Source organism: Oncorhynchus nerka, linkage group LG9b (assembly GCF_034236695.1).
Source record: "Oncorhynchus nerka isolate Pitt River linkage group LG9b, Oner_Uvic_2.0, whole genome shotgun sequence".
Classification (NCBI taxonomy): Eukaryota; Metazoa; Chordata; class Actinopteri; order Salmoniformes; family Salmonidae; genus Oncorhynchus; species Oncorhynchus nerka.
Genome location: NC_088424.1, coordinates 37,260,869 through 37,277,398, shown reverse-complemented (window position 1 = coordinate 37,277,398; position 16,530 = coordinate 37,260,869). Strand labels below are relative to the sequence as shown.

Sequence of the window (16,530 nt, the reverse complement as noted above, 5' to 3'; positions counted from 1 at the left end):
GGGCTGGGATATAGGGCAAGAAGATGGGGTATAGGACTGGGGTATAGGGCAAGAAGATGGGGTAGGGCTGGGGTATAGGGCAAGAAGACGGGGTATAGGGGAAGAAGATGGGGTACAGGGCTGGGGATAGGGCAAGAAGATGGGGTATAGGGCTGGGGATAGAGCAAGAGGATGGGGTATAGGGCTGGGGTATAGGGCAAGAAGATGGGGGTAGGGCTGGGGTATAGGGCAAGAAGACGGGGTATAGGGCTGGGGTATAGGGCAAGAAGATGGGGTATAGGGGAAGAAGATGGGGTACAGGGCTGGGGATAGGGCAAGAATATGGGGTATAGGGCTGGGGATAGAGCAAGAGGATGGGGTATAGGGCTGGGGATAGGGCAAGAGGATGGGGTACAGGGCTGGGATATAGGGCAAGAAGATGGGGTATAGGACTGGGGTACAGGGCAAGAAGATGGGGTATAGGGGAAGAAGATGGGGTACAGGGCTGGGGTATAGGGCAAGAAGATGGGGTATAGGGCTGGGGATAGGGCAAGAGGATGGGGTACAGGGCTGGGAAATAGGGCAAGAAGATGGGGTATAGGACTGGGGTATAGGCAAGAAGATGGGGTATAGGGGAAGAAGATGGGGTACAGGGCTGGGGATAGGGCAAGAAGATGGGGTATAGGGCTGGGGATAGAGCAAGAGGATGGGGTATAGGGCTGGGGTATAGGGCAAGAAGATGGGGGTAGGGCTGGGGTATAGGGCAAGAAGATGGGGTATAGGGGAAGAAGATGGGGTACAGGGCTGGGGATAGGGCAAGAAGATGGGGTATAGGGCTGGGGATAGAGCAAGAGGATGGGGTATAGGGCAAGAAGATGGGGTATAGGGGAAGAAGATGGGGTGCAGGGCTGGGAATAGGGCAAGAAGATGGGGTATAGGGCTGGGGATAGGGCAAGAGGATGGGGTACAGGGCTGGGATATAGGGCAAGAAGATGGGGTATAGGACTGGGGTATAGGGCAAGAAGATGGGGGTAGGGCTGGGGTATAGGGCAAGAAGACAGGGTATAGGGGAAGAAGATGGGGTACAGGGCTGGGGATAGGGCAAGAATATGGGGTATAGGGCTGGGGATAGAGCAAGAGGATGGGGTATAGGGCTGGGGATAGGGCAAGAGGATGGGGTACAGGGCTGGGATATAGGGCAAGAAGATGGGGTATAGGACTGGGGTATAGGGCAAGAAGATGGGGTATAGGGGAAGAAGATGGGGTACAGGGCTGGGGATAGGGCAAGAAGATGGGGTATAGGGCTGGGAATAGAGCAAGAGGATGGGGTATAGGGCTGAGGTATAGGGCAAGAAGATGGGGTATAGGACTGGGGTATAGGGCAAGAAGATGGGGTATAGGGCAAGAAGATGGGGTATAGGGCTGGGGGTAGAGCAAGAGGATGGGGTATATGGCAAGAAGATGGGGTATAGGGGAAGAAGATGGGGTACAGGGCTGGGGATAGGGCAAGAAGATGGGGTATAGGGCTGGGGATAGAGCAAGAGGATGGGGTATAGGGCAAGAAGATGGGGGTAGGGCTGGGGTATAGGGCAAGAAGATGGGGTATAGGGCTGGGGTATAGGGCAAGAGAATGGGATATAGGGCTGGGGATAGGGCAAGAGGATGGGGTACAGGGCTGGGATATAGGGCAAGAAGATGGGGTATAGGACTGGGGTATAGGGCAAGAAGATGGGGGTAGGGTTGGGGTATAGGGCAAGAAGATGGGGTATAGGGCTGGGGTATAGGGCAAGCAGATGGGGTATAGGGGAAGAAGATGGGGTACAGGGCTGGGGATAGGGCAAGAAGATGGGGTATAGGGCTGGGGGTAGAGCAAGAGGATGGGGTATAGGGCTGGGGTATAGGGCAAGAAGATGGGGTAGGGCTGGGGTATAGGGCAAGAAGATGGGGTATAGGACTGGGGATAGGGCAAGAAGATGGGGTACAGGGCTGGGGATAGGGCAAGAGGATGGGGTATAGGGCTGAGGATAGGGCAAGAGGATGGGGTATAGGGCTGAGGATAGGGCAAGAGGATGGGGTATAGGGCTGAGGATAGGGCAAGAGGATGGGGTATAGGGCTGAGGATAGGGCAAGAGGATGGGGTATAGGGCTGAGGATAGGGCAAGAGGATGGGGTATAGGGCTGAGGATAGGGCAAGAGGATGGGGTATAGGGCTGAGGATAGGGCAAGAAGATGGAGATAGGACTGGGGATACGGACAGTTGTATGGGACTGGGACAGTAGGATGGGACTGGGACAGTAGTGTGGGACTGGGACTGGGACAGTAGTATGGGACTGGGACAGTAGTGTGGGACTGGGACAGTAGTGTGGGACTGGGACTGGGACAGTAGTTTGGGACTGGGACAGTTGTATGGGACTGGGACAGCAGTATGGGACTGGGACAGTAGTATGGGACTGGGACAGTTGTATGGGACTGGGACAGTAGTATGGGACTGGGACAGTTGTATGGGACTGGGACAGTAGGGTGGCACTGGGACAGTTGTGTGGGACTGGGACAGTTGTGTGGGACTGGGACAGTAGGGTGGGACTGGGACAGTTGTATGGGACTGGGACAGTATTATGGGACTGGGACAGTAGGGTGTGACTGGGACAGTTGTATGGGACTGGGACAGTTGTATGGGACTGTGACAGTTGTATGGGACTGGGACAGTAGTATGGGACTGGGACAGTAGTATGGGACTGGGACAGTTGTATGGGACTGGGACAGTTGTATGGGACTGGGACAGTAGGGTGGCACTGGGACAGTTGTGTGGGACTGGGACAGTTGTGTGGGACTGGGACAGTAGGGTGGGACTGGGACAGTTGTATGGGACTGCGACAGTATTATGGGACTGGGACAGTAGGGTGTGACTGGGACAGTTGTATGGGACTGGGACAGTTGTATGGGACAGGGACAGTTGTAAGGGACTGGGACAGTAGTATGGGACTGGAACAGTTGTATGGGACTGGGACAGTTGTATGGGACTGGGACAGTTGTATGGGACTGGGACAGTTGTATGGGACTGGGACTGGGACAGTAGTATGGGACTGGGACAGTTGTATGGGACTGGGACAGTTGTATGGGACTGGGACAGCATTATGGGACTGGGACAGTAGTATGGGACTGGAACAGTTGTATGGGACTGGGACAGTTGTATGGGACTGGGACAGTTGTATGGGACTGGGACAGTTGTATGGGACTGGGACAGTTGTGTGGGACTGTGGGACTGGGACAGTAGTGTGGGACTGGGACAGTTGTATGGGACAGTTGTATGGGACTGGGACAGTAGTATGGGACTGGGACAGTAGTATGGGACTGGGACAGTTGTGTGGGACTGGGACTGGGACAGTAGTTTGGGACTGGAACAGTTGTATGGGACTGGGACAGTTGTATGGGACTGGGAAAGTAGTGTGGGACTGGGACAGTTGTATGGGACTGGGACAGTTGTATGGGACTGGGACAGTTGTTTGGGACTGGGACAGTAGTGTGGGACTGGGACAGTTGTATGGGACTGGGACAGTTGTATGGGACTGGGAAAGTAGTATGGGACTGGGACAGTTGTTTGGGACTGGGACAGTAGTGTGGGACTGGGACAGTAGTGTGGGACTGGGACAGTAGTGTGGGACTGGGACAGCTGTATGGGACCGGGACAGTTGTATGGGACCGGGACAGTTGTATGGGACCGGGACAGTTGTATGGGACTGTGACAGTTGTATGGGACTGGGACAGTAGTATGGGACTGGGACAGTTGTATGGGACTGGGACAGTTGTATGGGACTGGGACAGTAGGGTGGCACTGGGACAGTTGTGTGGGACTGGGACAGTAGGGTGGGACTGGGACAGTTGTATGGGACTGGGACAGTATTATGGGACTGGGACAGTAGGGTGTGACTGGGACAGTTGTATGGGACTGGGACAGTTGTATGGGACTGGGACAGTTGTAAGGGACTGGGACAGTTGTAAGGGACTGGGACAGTAGTATGGGACTGGAACAGTTGTATGGGACTGGGACAGTTGTATGGGACTGGGACAGTTGTATGGGACTGGGACAGTTGTATGGGACTGGGACAGTTGTATGGGACTGGGACAGTTGTGTGGGACTGGGACAGTAGTGTGGGACTGGGACAGTAGTGTGGGACTGGGACAGTTGTATGGGACTGGGACTGGGACAGTAGTATGGGACTGGGACAGTTGTATGGGACTGGGACAGTTGTATGGGACTGGGACAGCATTATGGGACTGGGACAGTAGTATGGGACTGGAACAGTTGTATGGGACTGGGACAGTTGTATGGGACTGGGACAGTTTTATGGGACTGGGACAGTTGTATGGGACTGGGACAGTTGTGTGGGACTGTGGGACTGGGACAGTAGTGTGGGACTGGGACAGTTGTATGGGACAGTTGTATGGGACTGGGACAGTAGTATGGGACTGGGACAGTAGTATGGGACTGGGACAGTTGTGTGGGACTGGGACTGGGACAGTAGTATGGGACTGGAACAGTTGTATGGGACTGGGACAGTTGTATGGGACTGGGAAAGTAGTGTGGGACTGGGACAGTTGTATGGGACTGGGACAGTTGTATGGGACTGGGAAAGTAGTATGGGACTGGGACAGTTGTATGGGACTGGGACAGTTGTTTGGGACTGGGACAGTAGTGTGGGACTGGGACAGTTGTATGGGACTGGGACAGTTGTATGGGACTGGGAAAGTAGTATGGGACTGGGACAGTTGTTTGGGACTGGGACAGTAGTGTGGGACTGGGACAGTAGTGTGGGACTGGGACAGTAGTGTGGGACTGGGACAGTAGTGTGGGACCGGGACAGTTGTATGGGACCGGGACAGTTGTATGAGACCGGGACAGTTGTATGGGACCGGGACAGTAGTATGGGACCAGGACAGTTGTATGGGACTGGGGCAGTAGTATGGGACCAGGACAGTTGTATGGGACCGGGACAGTTGTATGGGACCGGGACAGTTGTATGGGACCGGGACAGTTGTATGAGACCGGGACAGTTGTATGGGACCGGGACAGTTGTATGGGACCGGGACAGTTGTATGGGACCAGGACAGTTGTATGGGACCAGGACAGTTGTATGGGACCGGGACAGTAGTATGGGACCAGGACAGTTGTATGGGACCAGGACAGTTGTATGGGACTGGGACAGTTGTATGGGACCAGGACAGTTGTATGGGACCGGGACAGTAGTATGGGACTGGGACAGTAGTATGGGACTGGGACAGTTGTGTGGGACTGGGACTGGGACAGTAGTTTGGGACTGGAACAGTTGTATGGGACTGGGACAGTTGTATGGGACTGGGAAAGTAGTGTGGGACTGGGACAGTTGTATGGGACTGGGACAGTTGTATGGGACTGGGACAGTTGTTTGGGACTGGGACAGTAGTGTGGGACTGGGACAGTTGTATGGGACTGGGACAGTTGTATGGGACTGGGAAAGTAGTATGGGACTGGGACAGTTGTTTGGGACTGGGACAGTAGTGTGGGACTGGGACAGTAGTGTGGGACTGGGACAGTAGTGTGGGACTGGGACAGCTGTATGGGACCGGGACAGTTGTGGGACCGGGACAGTTGTATGGGACCGGGACAGTTGTATGGGACTGGGACAGTTGTATGGGACTGGGACAGTTGTATGGGACTGGGAAAGTAGTATGGGACTGGGACAGTTGTTTGGGACTGGGACAGTAGTGTGGGACTGGGACAGTAGTGTGGGACTGGGACAGTAGTGTGGGACTGGGACAGTAGTGTGGGACCGGGACAGTTGTATGGGACCGGGACAGTTGTATGGGACCGGGACAGTTGTATGAGACCGGGACAGTTGTATGGGACCGGGACAGTAGTATGGGACCAGGACAGTTGTATGGGACTGGGGCAGTAGTATGGGACCAGGACAGTAGTATGGGACTGGGACAGTTGTATGGGACTGGGACAGTTGTATGGGACTGGGACAGTAGGGTGGCACTGGGACAGTTGTGTGGGACTGGGACAGTAGGGTGGGACTGGGACAGTTGTATGGGACTGGGACAGTATTATGGGACTGGGACAGTAGGGTGTGACTGGGACAGTTGTATGGGACTGGGACAGTTGTATGGGACTGGGACAGTTGTAAGGGACTGGGACAGTTGTAAGGGACTGGGACAGTAGTATGGGACTGGAACAGTTGTATGGGACTGGGACAGTTGTATGGGACTGGGACAGTTGTATGGGACTGGGACAGTTGTATGGGACTGGGACAGTTGTATGGGACTGGGACAGTTGTGTGGGACTGGGACAGTAGTGTGGGACTGGGACAGTAGTGTGGGACTGGGACAGTTGTATGGGACTGGGACTGGGACAGTAGTATGGGACTGGGACAGTTGTATGGGACTGGGACAGTTGTATGGGACTGGGACAGCATTATGGGACTGGGACAGTAGTATGGGACTGGAACAGTTGTATGGGACTGGGACAGTTGTATGGGACTGGGACAGTTTTATGGGACTGGGACAGTTGTATGGGACTGGGACAGTTGTGTGGGACTGTGGGACTGGGACAGTAGTGTGGGACTGGGACAGTTGTATGGGACAGTTGTATGGGACTGGGACAGTAGTATGGGACTGGGACAGTAGTATGGGACTGGGACAGTTGTGTGGGACTGGGACTGGGACAGTAGTTTGGGACTGGAACAGTTGTATGGGACTGGGACAGTTGTATGGGACTGGGAAAGTAGTGTGGGACTGGGACAGTTGTATGGGACTGGGACAGTTGTATGGGACTGGGAAAGTAGTATGGGACTGGGACAGTTGTATGGGACTGGGACAGTTGTTTGGGACTGGGACAGTAGTGTGGGACTGGGACAGTTGTATGGGACTGGGACAGTTGTATGGGACTGGGAAAGTAGTATGGGACTGGGACAGTTGTTTGGGACTGGGACAGTAGTGTGGGACTGGGACAGTAGTGTGGGACTGGGACAGTAGTGTGGGACTGGGACAGTAGTGTGGGACCGGGACAGTTGTATGGGACCGGGACAGTTGTATGGGACCGGGACAGTTGTATGGGACCGGGACAGTTGTATGAGACCGGGACAGTTGTATGGGACCGGGACAGTAGTATGGGACCAGGACAGTTGTATGGGACTGGGGCAGTAGTATGGGACCAGGACAGTTGTATGGGACCGGGACAGTTGTATGGGACCGGGACAGTTGTATGGGACCGGGACAGTTGTATGAGACCGGGACAGTTGTATGGGACCGGGACAGTTGTATGGGACCGGGACAGTTGTATGGGACCAGGACAGTTGTATGGGACCAGGACAGTTGTATGGGACCGGGACAGTAGTATGGGACCAGGACAGTTGTATGGGACCAGGACAGTTGTATGGGACTGGGACAGTTGTATGGGACCAGGACAGTTGTATGGGACCGGGACAGTAGTATGGGACCAGGACAGTTGTATGGGACTGGGGCATAAGGTGTGAGTGGGAGATCTTACCTCCCGAAGCTGCTGTTGGACCCTGTTGATGATTCGTAGCCAGTTCTCTCTCGCCCGCAGCGACGGGTCCACCGGCTCCTTGGGCTCCTCATCTACAGGACCACTACAGGGACAAGAACAGGACTGAGAACAACTCCATGTCTGGGTCCCAAATGGCCCTCTCCCTGGTCAACAATAGTGCACTATATAGGGAATACTGGTCAAAGATAGTGCACTATATAGGGAATAGGGGGTCATTTCAGACGCATATTCATGTTCTTTTTCACAGTCCACCCAATATGGTGGCCCAATAAAACAAATGCCCCTGTTGCTTCCATAGAACAGAAACACTAAAAGATTATAGATTTGGGAGGGGGGTTTACCTCTCAGGGATGGGCTCAACCTCCTCTATGGGGGTGGGGGCGGCTCGTCAAACCTCAGCTCCTCGTCTTCCATGGAGGGTTCCTCCTCTATGGGGGTGGGGATCCTAACCTCGGGTGGAAGGGATTCGTTTTCCTCTAGAAGGTGTTGGTCCTCCGGCAGGGGGTTTGGAATCGAGGCCCTCTGATTGGGGAGTTGTTTGGGCAGGGGCTGGGCCTGAGAGGGGGTGCAGTGGAGGGGGTCGGCTGGGAGGGAGGGCCAGTGGTTGTGGACTGGGTGCCCTGAGGGGAAGGGGCCCCGGTGGCAGGGTGAGACGGGGGAATGGAGGAGGCAGACTGGGGCTGGGGTTGTGAGCCTGGGGGGTGAGCCTGGGGTTGTGGGCCTGGGGGGTGAGGCTGGGCAGGTTGGGCAGTGGGGAGTCCAGAAGACAGAAAAGATGAGGCCAGGCCTGTTACTGCTGCTGAGAAGGGCTTTGCCATGGAGAAGAAGGACTGGGCTGGTGCTGGGCCGGGGACTGACTGGGGCTGAGACTGTGGTTGAGGGGCCTGGGTGGGTGGCTGACCCAGGGGCTGTCCTCCTGGAGCCATGGCCGGAGGGTGGGCTTGATTTGGGGCTTGGCTGGGCGGCTGGACGGGTGGCGCCTGATGTTGATGCAGAGAAGGCTGTTTTTCCAGGGGGGTCTAGAAGCACCGGGGACGTTGAGTGTGGGGGGTGCCGTGCTGGTGGGGGTGGGGGTGTAGGGGACCTCCATATCCTCACTGAGGGTGCCGTCCAGAGGGTAATCCTCATCGTCATAAATCTCGCCCTCCTCTCCTTCATATGTCCCCTCTTCCTCATACAGGCCCCCGTCATCCTCCTCATAGAGGGCCCCTCCTCACCCCCGTCCTTACTGTAGCCCCCCTCATCGCTGTACCCCCCCTGGGTCTCGTCAGGGTCCCAGTCGGGAGAGCCCTTGCTGTAGGTGACAGAGGAGTGACAGGAGTGGTAAGAGTCGTTCTCATCGTAAGGATCCCTCTCTCTGTACTCCGGGCCGTACTCCTCCTCACTCAGCTGGCTGCTGCAGCGACTCAACTCTGCCGACGACGCATAGCTCCCCGTAGGGCTGGAGAGGAGCAGAGGGAGGAGAAAGAGAAGAGAGGGCAAAAGAAGAGTGGAAGAGTGAGAGACCGGGACGAGAGAAAGGTGGAGGAGGGAGGAAGTAGAGACAGGACGAGAGAAAGGTAGAGGAGGGAGGAAGTAGAGACAGGGCGAGAGAAAGGTAGAGGAGGGAGGAAGTAGAGACAGGACGAGAGAAAGGTAGAGGAGGGAGGAAGTAGAGACAGGGCGAGAGAAACGTAGAGGAGGGAGGAAGTAGAGACAGGACGAGAGAAAGGTAGAGGAGGGAGGAAGTAGAGACAGGACGAGCGAAAGGTAGAGGAGGGAGGAAGTAGAGACAGGACGAGAGAAAGGTAGAGGCGGGAGGAAGTAGACAGGACGAGAGAAAGATGGAGGAGGGAGGAAGTAGAGACAGGACGAGAGAAAGGTGGAGGAGGGAGGAAGTAGAGACAGGACAAGAGAAAGGTAGAGGAGGGAGGAAGTAGAGACAGGGCGAGAGAAAGGTAGAGGAGGGAGGAAGTAGAGACAGGACGAGAGAAAGGTAGAGGAGGGAGGAAGTAGAGACAGGACGAGCGAAAGGTAGAGGAGGGAGGAAGTAGAGACAGGACGAGCGAAGGGTAGAGGGAGGAAGCAGAGACAGGACGAGAGAAAGGTAGAGGAGGGAGGAAGTAGAGACAGGACGAGAGAAAGGTGGAGGAGGGGGGAAGTAGAGACAGGACGAGAGAAAGGTGGAGGAGGGAGGAAGTAGAGACAGGACGAGAGAAAGGTGGAGGAGGGAGGAAGTAGAGACAGGACGAGAGAAAGGTGGAGGAGGGAGGAAGTAGAGACAGGACGAGAGAAAGGTGGAGGAGGGAGGAAGTAGAGACAGGACGAGAGAAAGGTGGAGGAGGGAGGAAGTAGAGACAGGACGAGAGAAAGGTGGAGGAGGGAGGAAGTAGAGACAGGACGAGAGAAAGGTGGAGGAGGGAGGAAGTAGAGACAGGGCGGGAAAAAAGGTGGAGGAGGGAGGAAGTAGAGACAGGATGAGAGAAAGGTGGAGGAGGGAGGAAGTAGAGACAGGACGAGAGAAAGGTGGAGGAGGGAGGAAGTAGAGACAGGACGAGAGAAAGGTGGAGGAGGGAGGAAGTAGAGACACGGCGAGAGAAAGGTGGAGGAGGGAGGAAGTAGAGACAGGACGAGAGAAAGGTGGAGGAGGGAGGAAGTAGAGACAGGACGAGAGAAAGGTGGAGGAGGGAGGAAGTAGAGACAGGACGAGAGAAAGGTGGAGGAGGGAGGAAGTAGAGACAGGGCGAGAGAAAGGTGGAGGAGGGAGGAAGTAGAGACAGGACGAGAGAAAGGTGGAGGAGGGAGGAAGTAGAGACAGGACGAGAGAAAGGTGGAGGAGGGAGGAAGTAGAGACAGGGCGGGAAAAAAGGTGGAGGAGGGAGGAAGTAGAGACAGGATGAGAGAAAGGTGGAGGAGGGAGGAAGTAGAGACAGGACGAGAGAAAGGTGGAGGAGGGAGGAAGTAGAGACAGGACGAGAGAAAGGTGGAGGAGGGAGGAAGTAGAGACAGGGCGGGAAAAAGGTGGAGGAGGGAGGAAGTGGGAAATGAGGAAGGAAAGGAAGAGTAAGAAATAGTAATTACCATGGAGGGACAGACAGACATACAGACACTTTCGTAAAGTACACAATATCCAGAGCATCCCTGAGCAATAGTAAAACGCTCTGCTATAACACCTGACTGTGAAGGTAAAACCCACTAAACTGATGGTTAATCGATAAGAGGTAAGCAAAACAGCAGTGTTAGACAGAGAGAGAAATAAATGAGAGAGAGACAGAAGGAGCGAGAAAGAGAGAGACAGAAGGAGCGAGAAAGAGAGAGAGAGATAAAGAGAGAGAGAGATAAGGAGAAAGAGAGAGAGAGATAAGGAGAAAGAGAGAGAGATAAGGAGAAAGAGAGAGCGATAAGGAGAAAGAGAGAGAGATAAGGAGAAAGAGAGAGAAGGAAAGAGAAAACGAGAGAGAGAGAGAAAGAGAGAGAGAGAAATAGAGCAGAACAGAAAGCTGACAAATGAAAAAGAACAAGCATCCTCGCAGGGAACAAACACGGGAGGAGTATTTATACTCCATGATAAATGAGGCTATTAAAGAAAGAATGGAGAGAGAGGGAGAGAGGGGGACATAGGGGGAGAGAGAGGGGGTGGCAGAGGGAGGGAGAGAGGGGGAGAGAGGGAGGGAGAGGGGGAGGGACAGAGGAAGAGGGGTGAGCAAAGAAGAGAGAAGGAGAGGAGAGAGGGGGAGAGGGAGAGAGGGGGAGAGAGATGTGAAGAGGGGAGAGAGAGCAGGAGACCAGGGAGTATACAGACAGAGGAGCAGGAGAGACACACATACCTGATGGCCCTCTGGTGGTAGTCGAGGGGGCCACAGCTGTTGGAAGGGGGGTAGGAGGAGGGGCGGGTCCCCTGGCGGTGCTGCTGGTCTCTGATGGGGTACTGGTGGACGGAGGCGTTGGGCTGAGACGTGGTATAGTAGGGGGGAGGGATGCTGTTACTGGTCTCACTGCGGTAGTCACTGTCTCGGTCATCCACAGCACTGTCTGGGTCCTCATCTGGAGAAGAGAAGAGAAGAGAAGAGAAGAGAAGAGAAGAGAAGAGAAGAGAAGAGAAGAGAAGAGAAGAGAAGAGAAGAGAAGAGAAGAGAAGAGAAGAAAGAAGATTAGATGAGAGGAGAGGAGAGAGAGGAGAGGAGAGGAGAGGAGAGGAGAGGAGAGAGAGGAGAGGAGAGGAGATTAGATGAGAGGAGTGGAGAGGAGATTAGATGAGAGGAGTGGAGAGGATAAGAGATTAGATGAGAGGAGAGGAGATTAGATGAGAGGAATGGAGAGGAGATTAGATGAGAGGAGTGGAGAGGATAAGAGATTAGATGAGAGGAGAGGAGAGGAAAGAAGATTAGATGAGAGGAGAGGAGAGGAGAGGAGAGGAGAGGAGAGGAGATTAGATGAGAGGAGTGGAGAGGAGATTAGATGAGAGGAGTGGAGAGGATAAGAGATTAGATGAGAGGAGAGGAGTGGAAAGAAGATTAGATGAGAGGAGAGGAGAGGAGAGGAGAGGAGAGGAGAGGAGAGGAGATGAGAGGAGTGGAGAGGAGATTAGATGAGAGGAGTGGAGAGCAGATTAGATGAGAAGAGATTAGATGAGAGGAGAGGAGATTAGATGAGAGGAGAGGAGATTAGATGAGAGGAGATTAGATGAGAGGAGAGGAGATTAGATGAGAGGAGAGGAGATTAGATGAGAGGAGAGGAGATTAGATGAGAGGAGAGGAGATTAGATGAGAGGAGATTAGATGAGCAATGCACACTCAGCAGAATGCTCAAAACCCCTCATTCACAATGCACACTCAGCGGAATGCTATCCCAATTAATGTGGACTGTTTCAACACCAACCATAGAACTCCAATAGCGCTCATCTCACCAGGTCACTCAGAGTGCAGTCATAAAAATAGGTCATCTAGATCGGTCACGGCTCTGTACTCCACATCATCTACAGTACCAGTCAAAAGTTAGGACACACCTACTCATTCAAGGGTTTTTCTTTATTTGACTACTTTCTACATTGTAGAATAATAGTGAAGACATCAAAACTATGAAATAACACATATGGAATCATGCAGTAACCAAAAAAGTGTTAAACAAATCAAAATATATTTTAGATTCTTCAAAATAACCACCCTTTGCTTTGATGACAGCTTTGCACACTCTTGGCATTCTCTCAACCAGCTTCATGAGGAATGCTTTTCCAACAGTCTTGAAGGAGTTCCCACATATGCTGAGCACTTGTTGGCTGCTTTTTTATTTTTTTTATTCTAATGAACTTATCCTCTGCAGCAGAGGTAACTCTGTGCCTTCCTTTCGTGTGGCGGTCCTCATGAGAGCCAGTTTAATCAAAGTACTTGATGGTTTTTGCGACTGCACTTGAAGAAACTTTCAAATTTCTTGAAATGTTCTGGATTGACTGACCTTCATGTCTTAAAGTAATGATGGACTGTTGTTTCTCATTGCTTATTTGAGCTGTTCTTGTCATAATATGGACTTGGTCTTTTACCAAATAGGGATATCTTCTGTGTACCACCCCTACCTTGTCACAACACAACTGATTGGCTCAAATGCATGAAATGAAATTCCACAAATTAACTTGAAATGCATTTCAGGTGACTAACTCATGAAGCTGTTTGAGAGAATGCCAAGCGTGTGCAAAGCTGTCATCAAGGCCAAGGGTGGCTACTTTTAAGAATCTCAAATATAAAAAAAAAATTCATTTGTTTAACACTTTTTTGGTTACTACATGATTCAATATGTGTTATTTCATTATTATTCTACAATGTAAAAAATAGTCAAGATAAAGATATTGAATGAGTTGGTGTCATATCTGGCCCAGCGTCGTCGGGGTTTGGACGGAGTAGGCCGTCATTGTAAATAAGAATTTGTTCTTAACTGACTTGCCTAGTTAAATAAAGGTTAAATTAGGGAAAGGGGGATACCTAGTCAGTTGTTCAACGGAATGTGTCTTCTGCATTTAACCCAACCCTTCTGAATCAGAGAGGTGCAGGGAGCTGCCTTAATCCACATTAATCAATCATAATCATCATCATCATCGATGTTCAGAACCCTGACAAAGGCTGCCAGAGCATAACGCCTCCGTCTAGAGTGTTTTGAATCTATCTCGTCTTGCTGTGTAAACAGTACAGGCATCTTAACCCTTCCCACACAAGCCAGTGGGTTGGAGGTTATTTTTGAGGAGTTTTGCAATATGTTATTATATATACGATCTCTTCATAATCCCATGTCTCTCTCCTCCCTCCCTCCCTCCCTCCCTCCCTCCCTCTCCCCCTCCTCCTCCTCCCGTCTAAGGCTACTATACAGTAAGTGAATGGAGGTGGATTAGCAACACTGCAGTGATGAGTCTGATCGAGAAGCCATGCTTGTATGAGACCATCAGCTAATCACAAAGAAGAAGATAGAGAGAGAAAGAGATAGATAGACAGAGAGAGATACAGAGAGAGAGAGAGAGAGAGAGATACAGAGAGAGAGAGAGAGAGACCGAGAGAGAGAGAGAGAGACCGAGAGAGAGAGAGAGAGAGAGAGACCGAGAGAGAGACCGAGACCGAGAGAGAAAGACAAGAATTGGACAAGAACCTGACACCCTCAGCAAACAGGGGGACAAACATCTACCTAGAGGTGACAGCATTTCCTCCCTCGTATACCCCCTAGGCACAACTATGACAACATAACCAACAAAAACAGGTCAAAACTCTGTCGGGTCAAAAACCAGCTCTGTCGCACGCTGGGTATGTACATAGTCAATGGTAGGCTTCGAGGGGACTCCTACGGTAGGTACACCTATAGCTCATCTCTTGGCAGTAGTACTGTAGACTACTTTATCACTGACCTCAACCCAGTCTCTGAGCGCTCACAGTCAGCCCACTGACACCCCTGTCAGATCACAGCAAAATCACAGTCTACTTGAACAGAGCAATACTCAATCATGAGGCATCAAAGCCAAAGGAACTGAGTAATACAAACAAATGCTATAGATGGAAAGAATGCAGTGTGGAAACCTACCAAAAAACAATTAGGCAACAACAAATTCAATCACCTTTAGACAACTTCCTTGACAAAACATTCCACTATAATAGTGAAGGTGTAAACTTTGCAGTAGAAAACCTAAACATTATATTTGACCTCTTAGCTTCCCTATCGAATCAAAAAATGTCAAGCAGACGACCTAAGAAAATGAACAACAATGACAAATGGTTTGATGAGGAATGCAAAAACCTAAGAAAGAAATTGAGAAACCTAGTCAACCAAAAACATAGAGACACAGAAAATCTGAGCACACGCCTTCACTATGGTAAATAACTAAAACAATACAGAAATACACTACGGAAAAAGAAATCCGCTCAATGTAGTTCAACAATCCATAGAATCTAATCACTTCTGGGAAAATTGGAAAACACTAAACAAACAACAACACAAAGAGTCATCTATACAAAATGGAGATGTCTGGATAAAAATATATCCAATCTTTTTGGCCCTATAACAAAGAACAAACAGCAAAAACATATACAAGATCAAATACAAATTATAGAATCAACTATTAAAGACTACCAGAACCCATTGGATTCTCCAATTACATTGAATGAACTAAAGGACAAAACACAATCCCTCCAACCAAAAAGGCCTGTGGTGGTGATGGTATCCTCAATGAAATGATCAAATATAGAGACCACGAATTCCAGTTGGCTATACTTAAACTCTTTATCATAATCTTCAGCTCTGGAATCTTTCCCAATATTTGGAACCAAGGACGGATCACCCCAATCCACAAAAGTGGAGACAAATTTGACCCCAATAACTACCGTGGGATATGCATCAACAGCATCCTTGGGAAAATCCTCTGCATTATCATTAACAGCAGACTCATACATTTCCTCAGTGAAAACAATATACTGAGAAAATGTCAAATTGGCTTTTTACCAAATTAGCGTACGACAGACCACGTATTCACCCTGCGCACCCTAAATGACAAACAAACAAAACAAAACAAAGCAAAGCAAAGTCTTCTCATACTTTGTTGATTTCAAAAAAGCTTTTGACTCAATTTGGCATTAGGGCCTGTTATACAAATTGATGGAAAGTGGTGTTGGGGGAAAAACATACAACATTATAAAATGCATGTACACAAACAACAAGTCTGCAGTTAAAATGTGCAAAAAAACACACACATTTCTTTCCACAGGGCCATGGGGTGAGACGGGGATGCAGCTTATCGATGAATTGGTGAGGGCACTAGAACAGTCTGCAGCACCGACCTCAGCCTACTACAATCTGAATTCAAATGTCTATGTGCTGATGATCTGGTGCTTTTGTCCCCAATCGAGGAGGGCCTACCACAGAACCTAGATATTCTGCACAGATTGTGCCAGACCTGGGCCCTGACAGACCTGTGCCCTGACAGACCTGTGCCCTGTCAGATCTGGGCCCTGATAGACCTGGGCCCTGACAGACCTGGGCCCTGACAGACCTGGGCCCTGTCAGACCTGGGCCCTGACAGACCTGGGCCCTGTCAGACCTGGGCCCTGACAGACCTGGGCCCTGACAGTAAATCTCAGTAAGACAATAATAATGGTGTTCCAAAAAAGGTCCAGTCTCCAGGGCCACAAATACAAATTCCATCTAGACAACGTTGCCCTAGAGCACACAAAAACTATACATACCTTGGCCTAAACATCAGCGGCACAGGTAACTTCCACAAAGCTGTGAACGATCTGAGAGACGAGGCAAGAAGGGCCTTCTATGCCATCAAAAGGAACATAAAATTTGACATAGATTTAGGATCTGGCAAAAAATACTTGAATCAGTTATAGAACCCATTGCCCTTTATAGTTGTGAGGTCTGGGGTCTGCTTACCAACCGAGAATTGACAAAATGGGACAAACACCAAATTGAGATTCTGCATGCAGAATTCTGCAAAAATATCCCGTGTACAACGTAAAACACCAAATAATGCATGCAGAGCAGAATTAGGCCGATAC

General features: G+C 51.1%; 1 protein-coding gene across 1 annotated transcript in view; it reads right to left on the bottom strand.

The window, feature by feature from the left end:
• LOC115114725 (protein unc-13 homolog A-like) overlaps window positions 1-16,530 on the bottom strand; it is a 118,206-nt gene that overhangs the window by 60,957 nt on the left and 40,719 nt on the right. Inside the window, 8 exon segments of the mRNA XM_065013620.1 lie at window positions 7,505-7,607; window positions 7,867-7,909; window positions 7,912-8,024; window positions 8,026-8,085; window positions 8,087-8,537; window positions 8,540-8,731; window positions 8,734-8,972; window positions 11,218-11,548. Of these exon segments, the coding sequence (XP_064869692.1) occupies window positions 7,505-7,607; window positions 7,867-7,909; window positions 7,912-8,024; window positions 8,026-8,085; window positions 8,087-8,537; window positions 8,540-8,731; window positions 8,734-8,972; window positions 11,218-11,548 (1,532 nt within the window).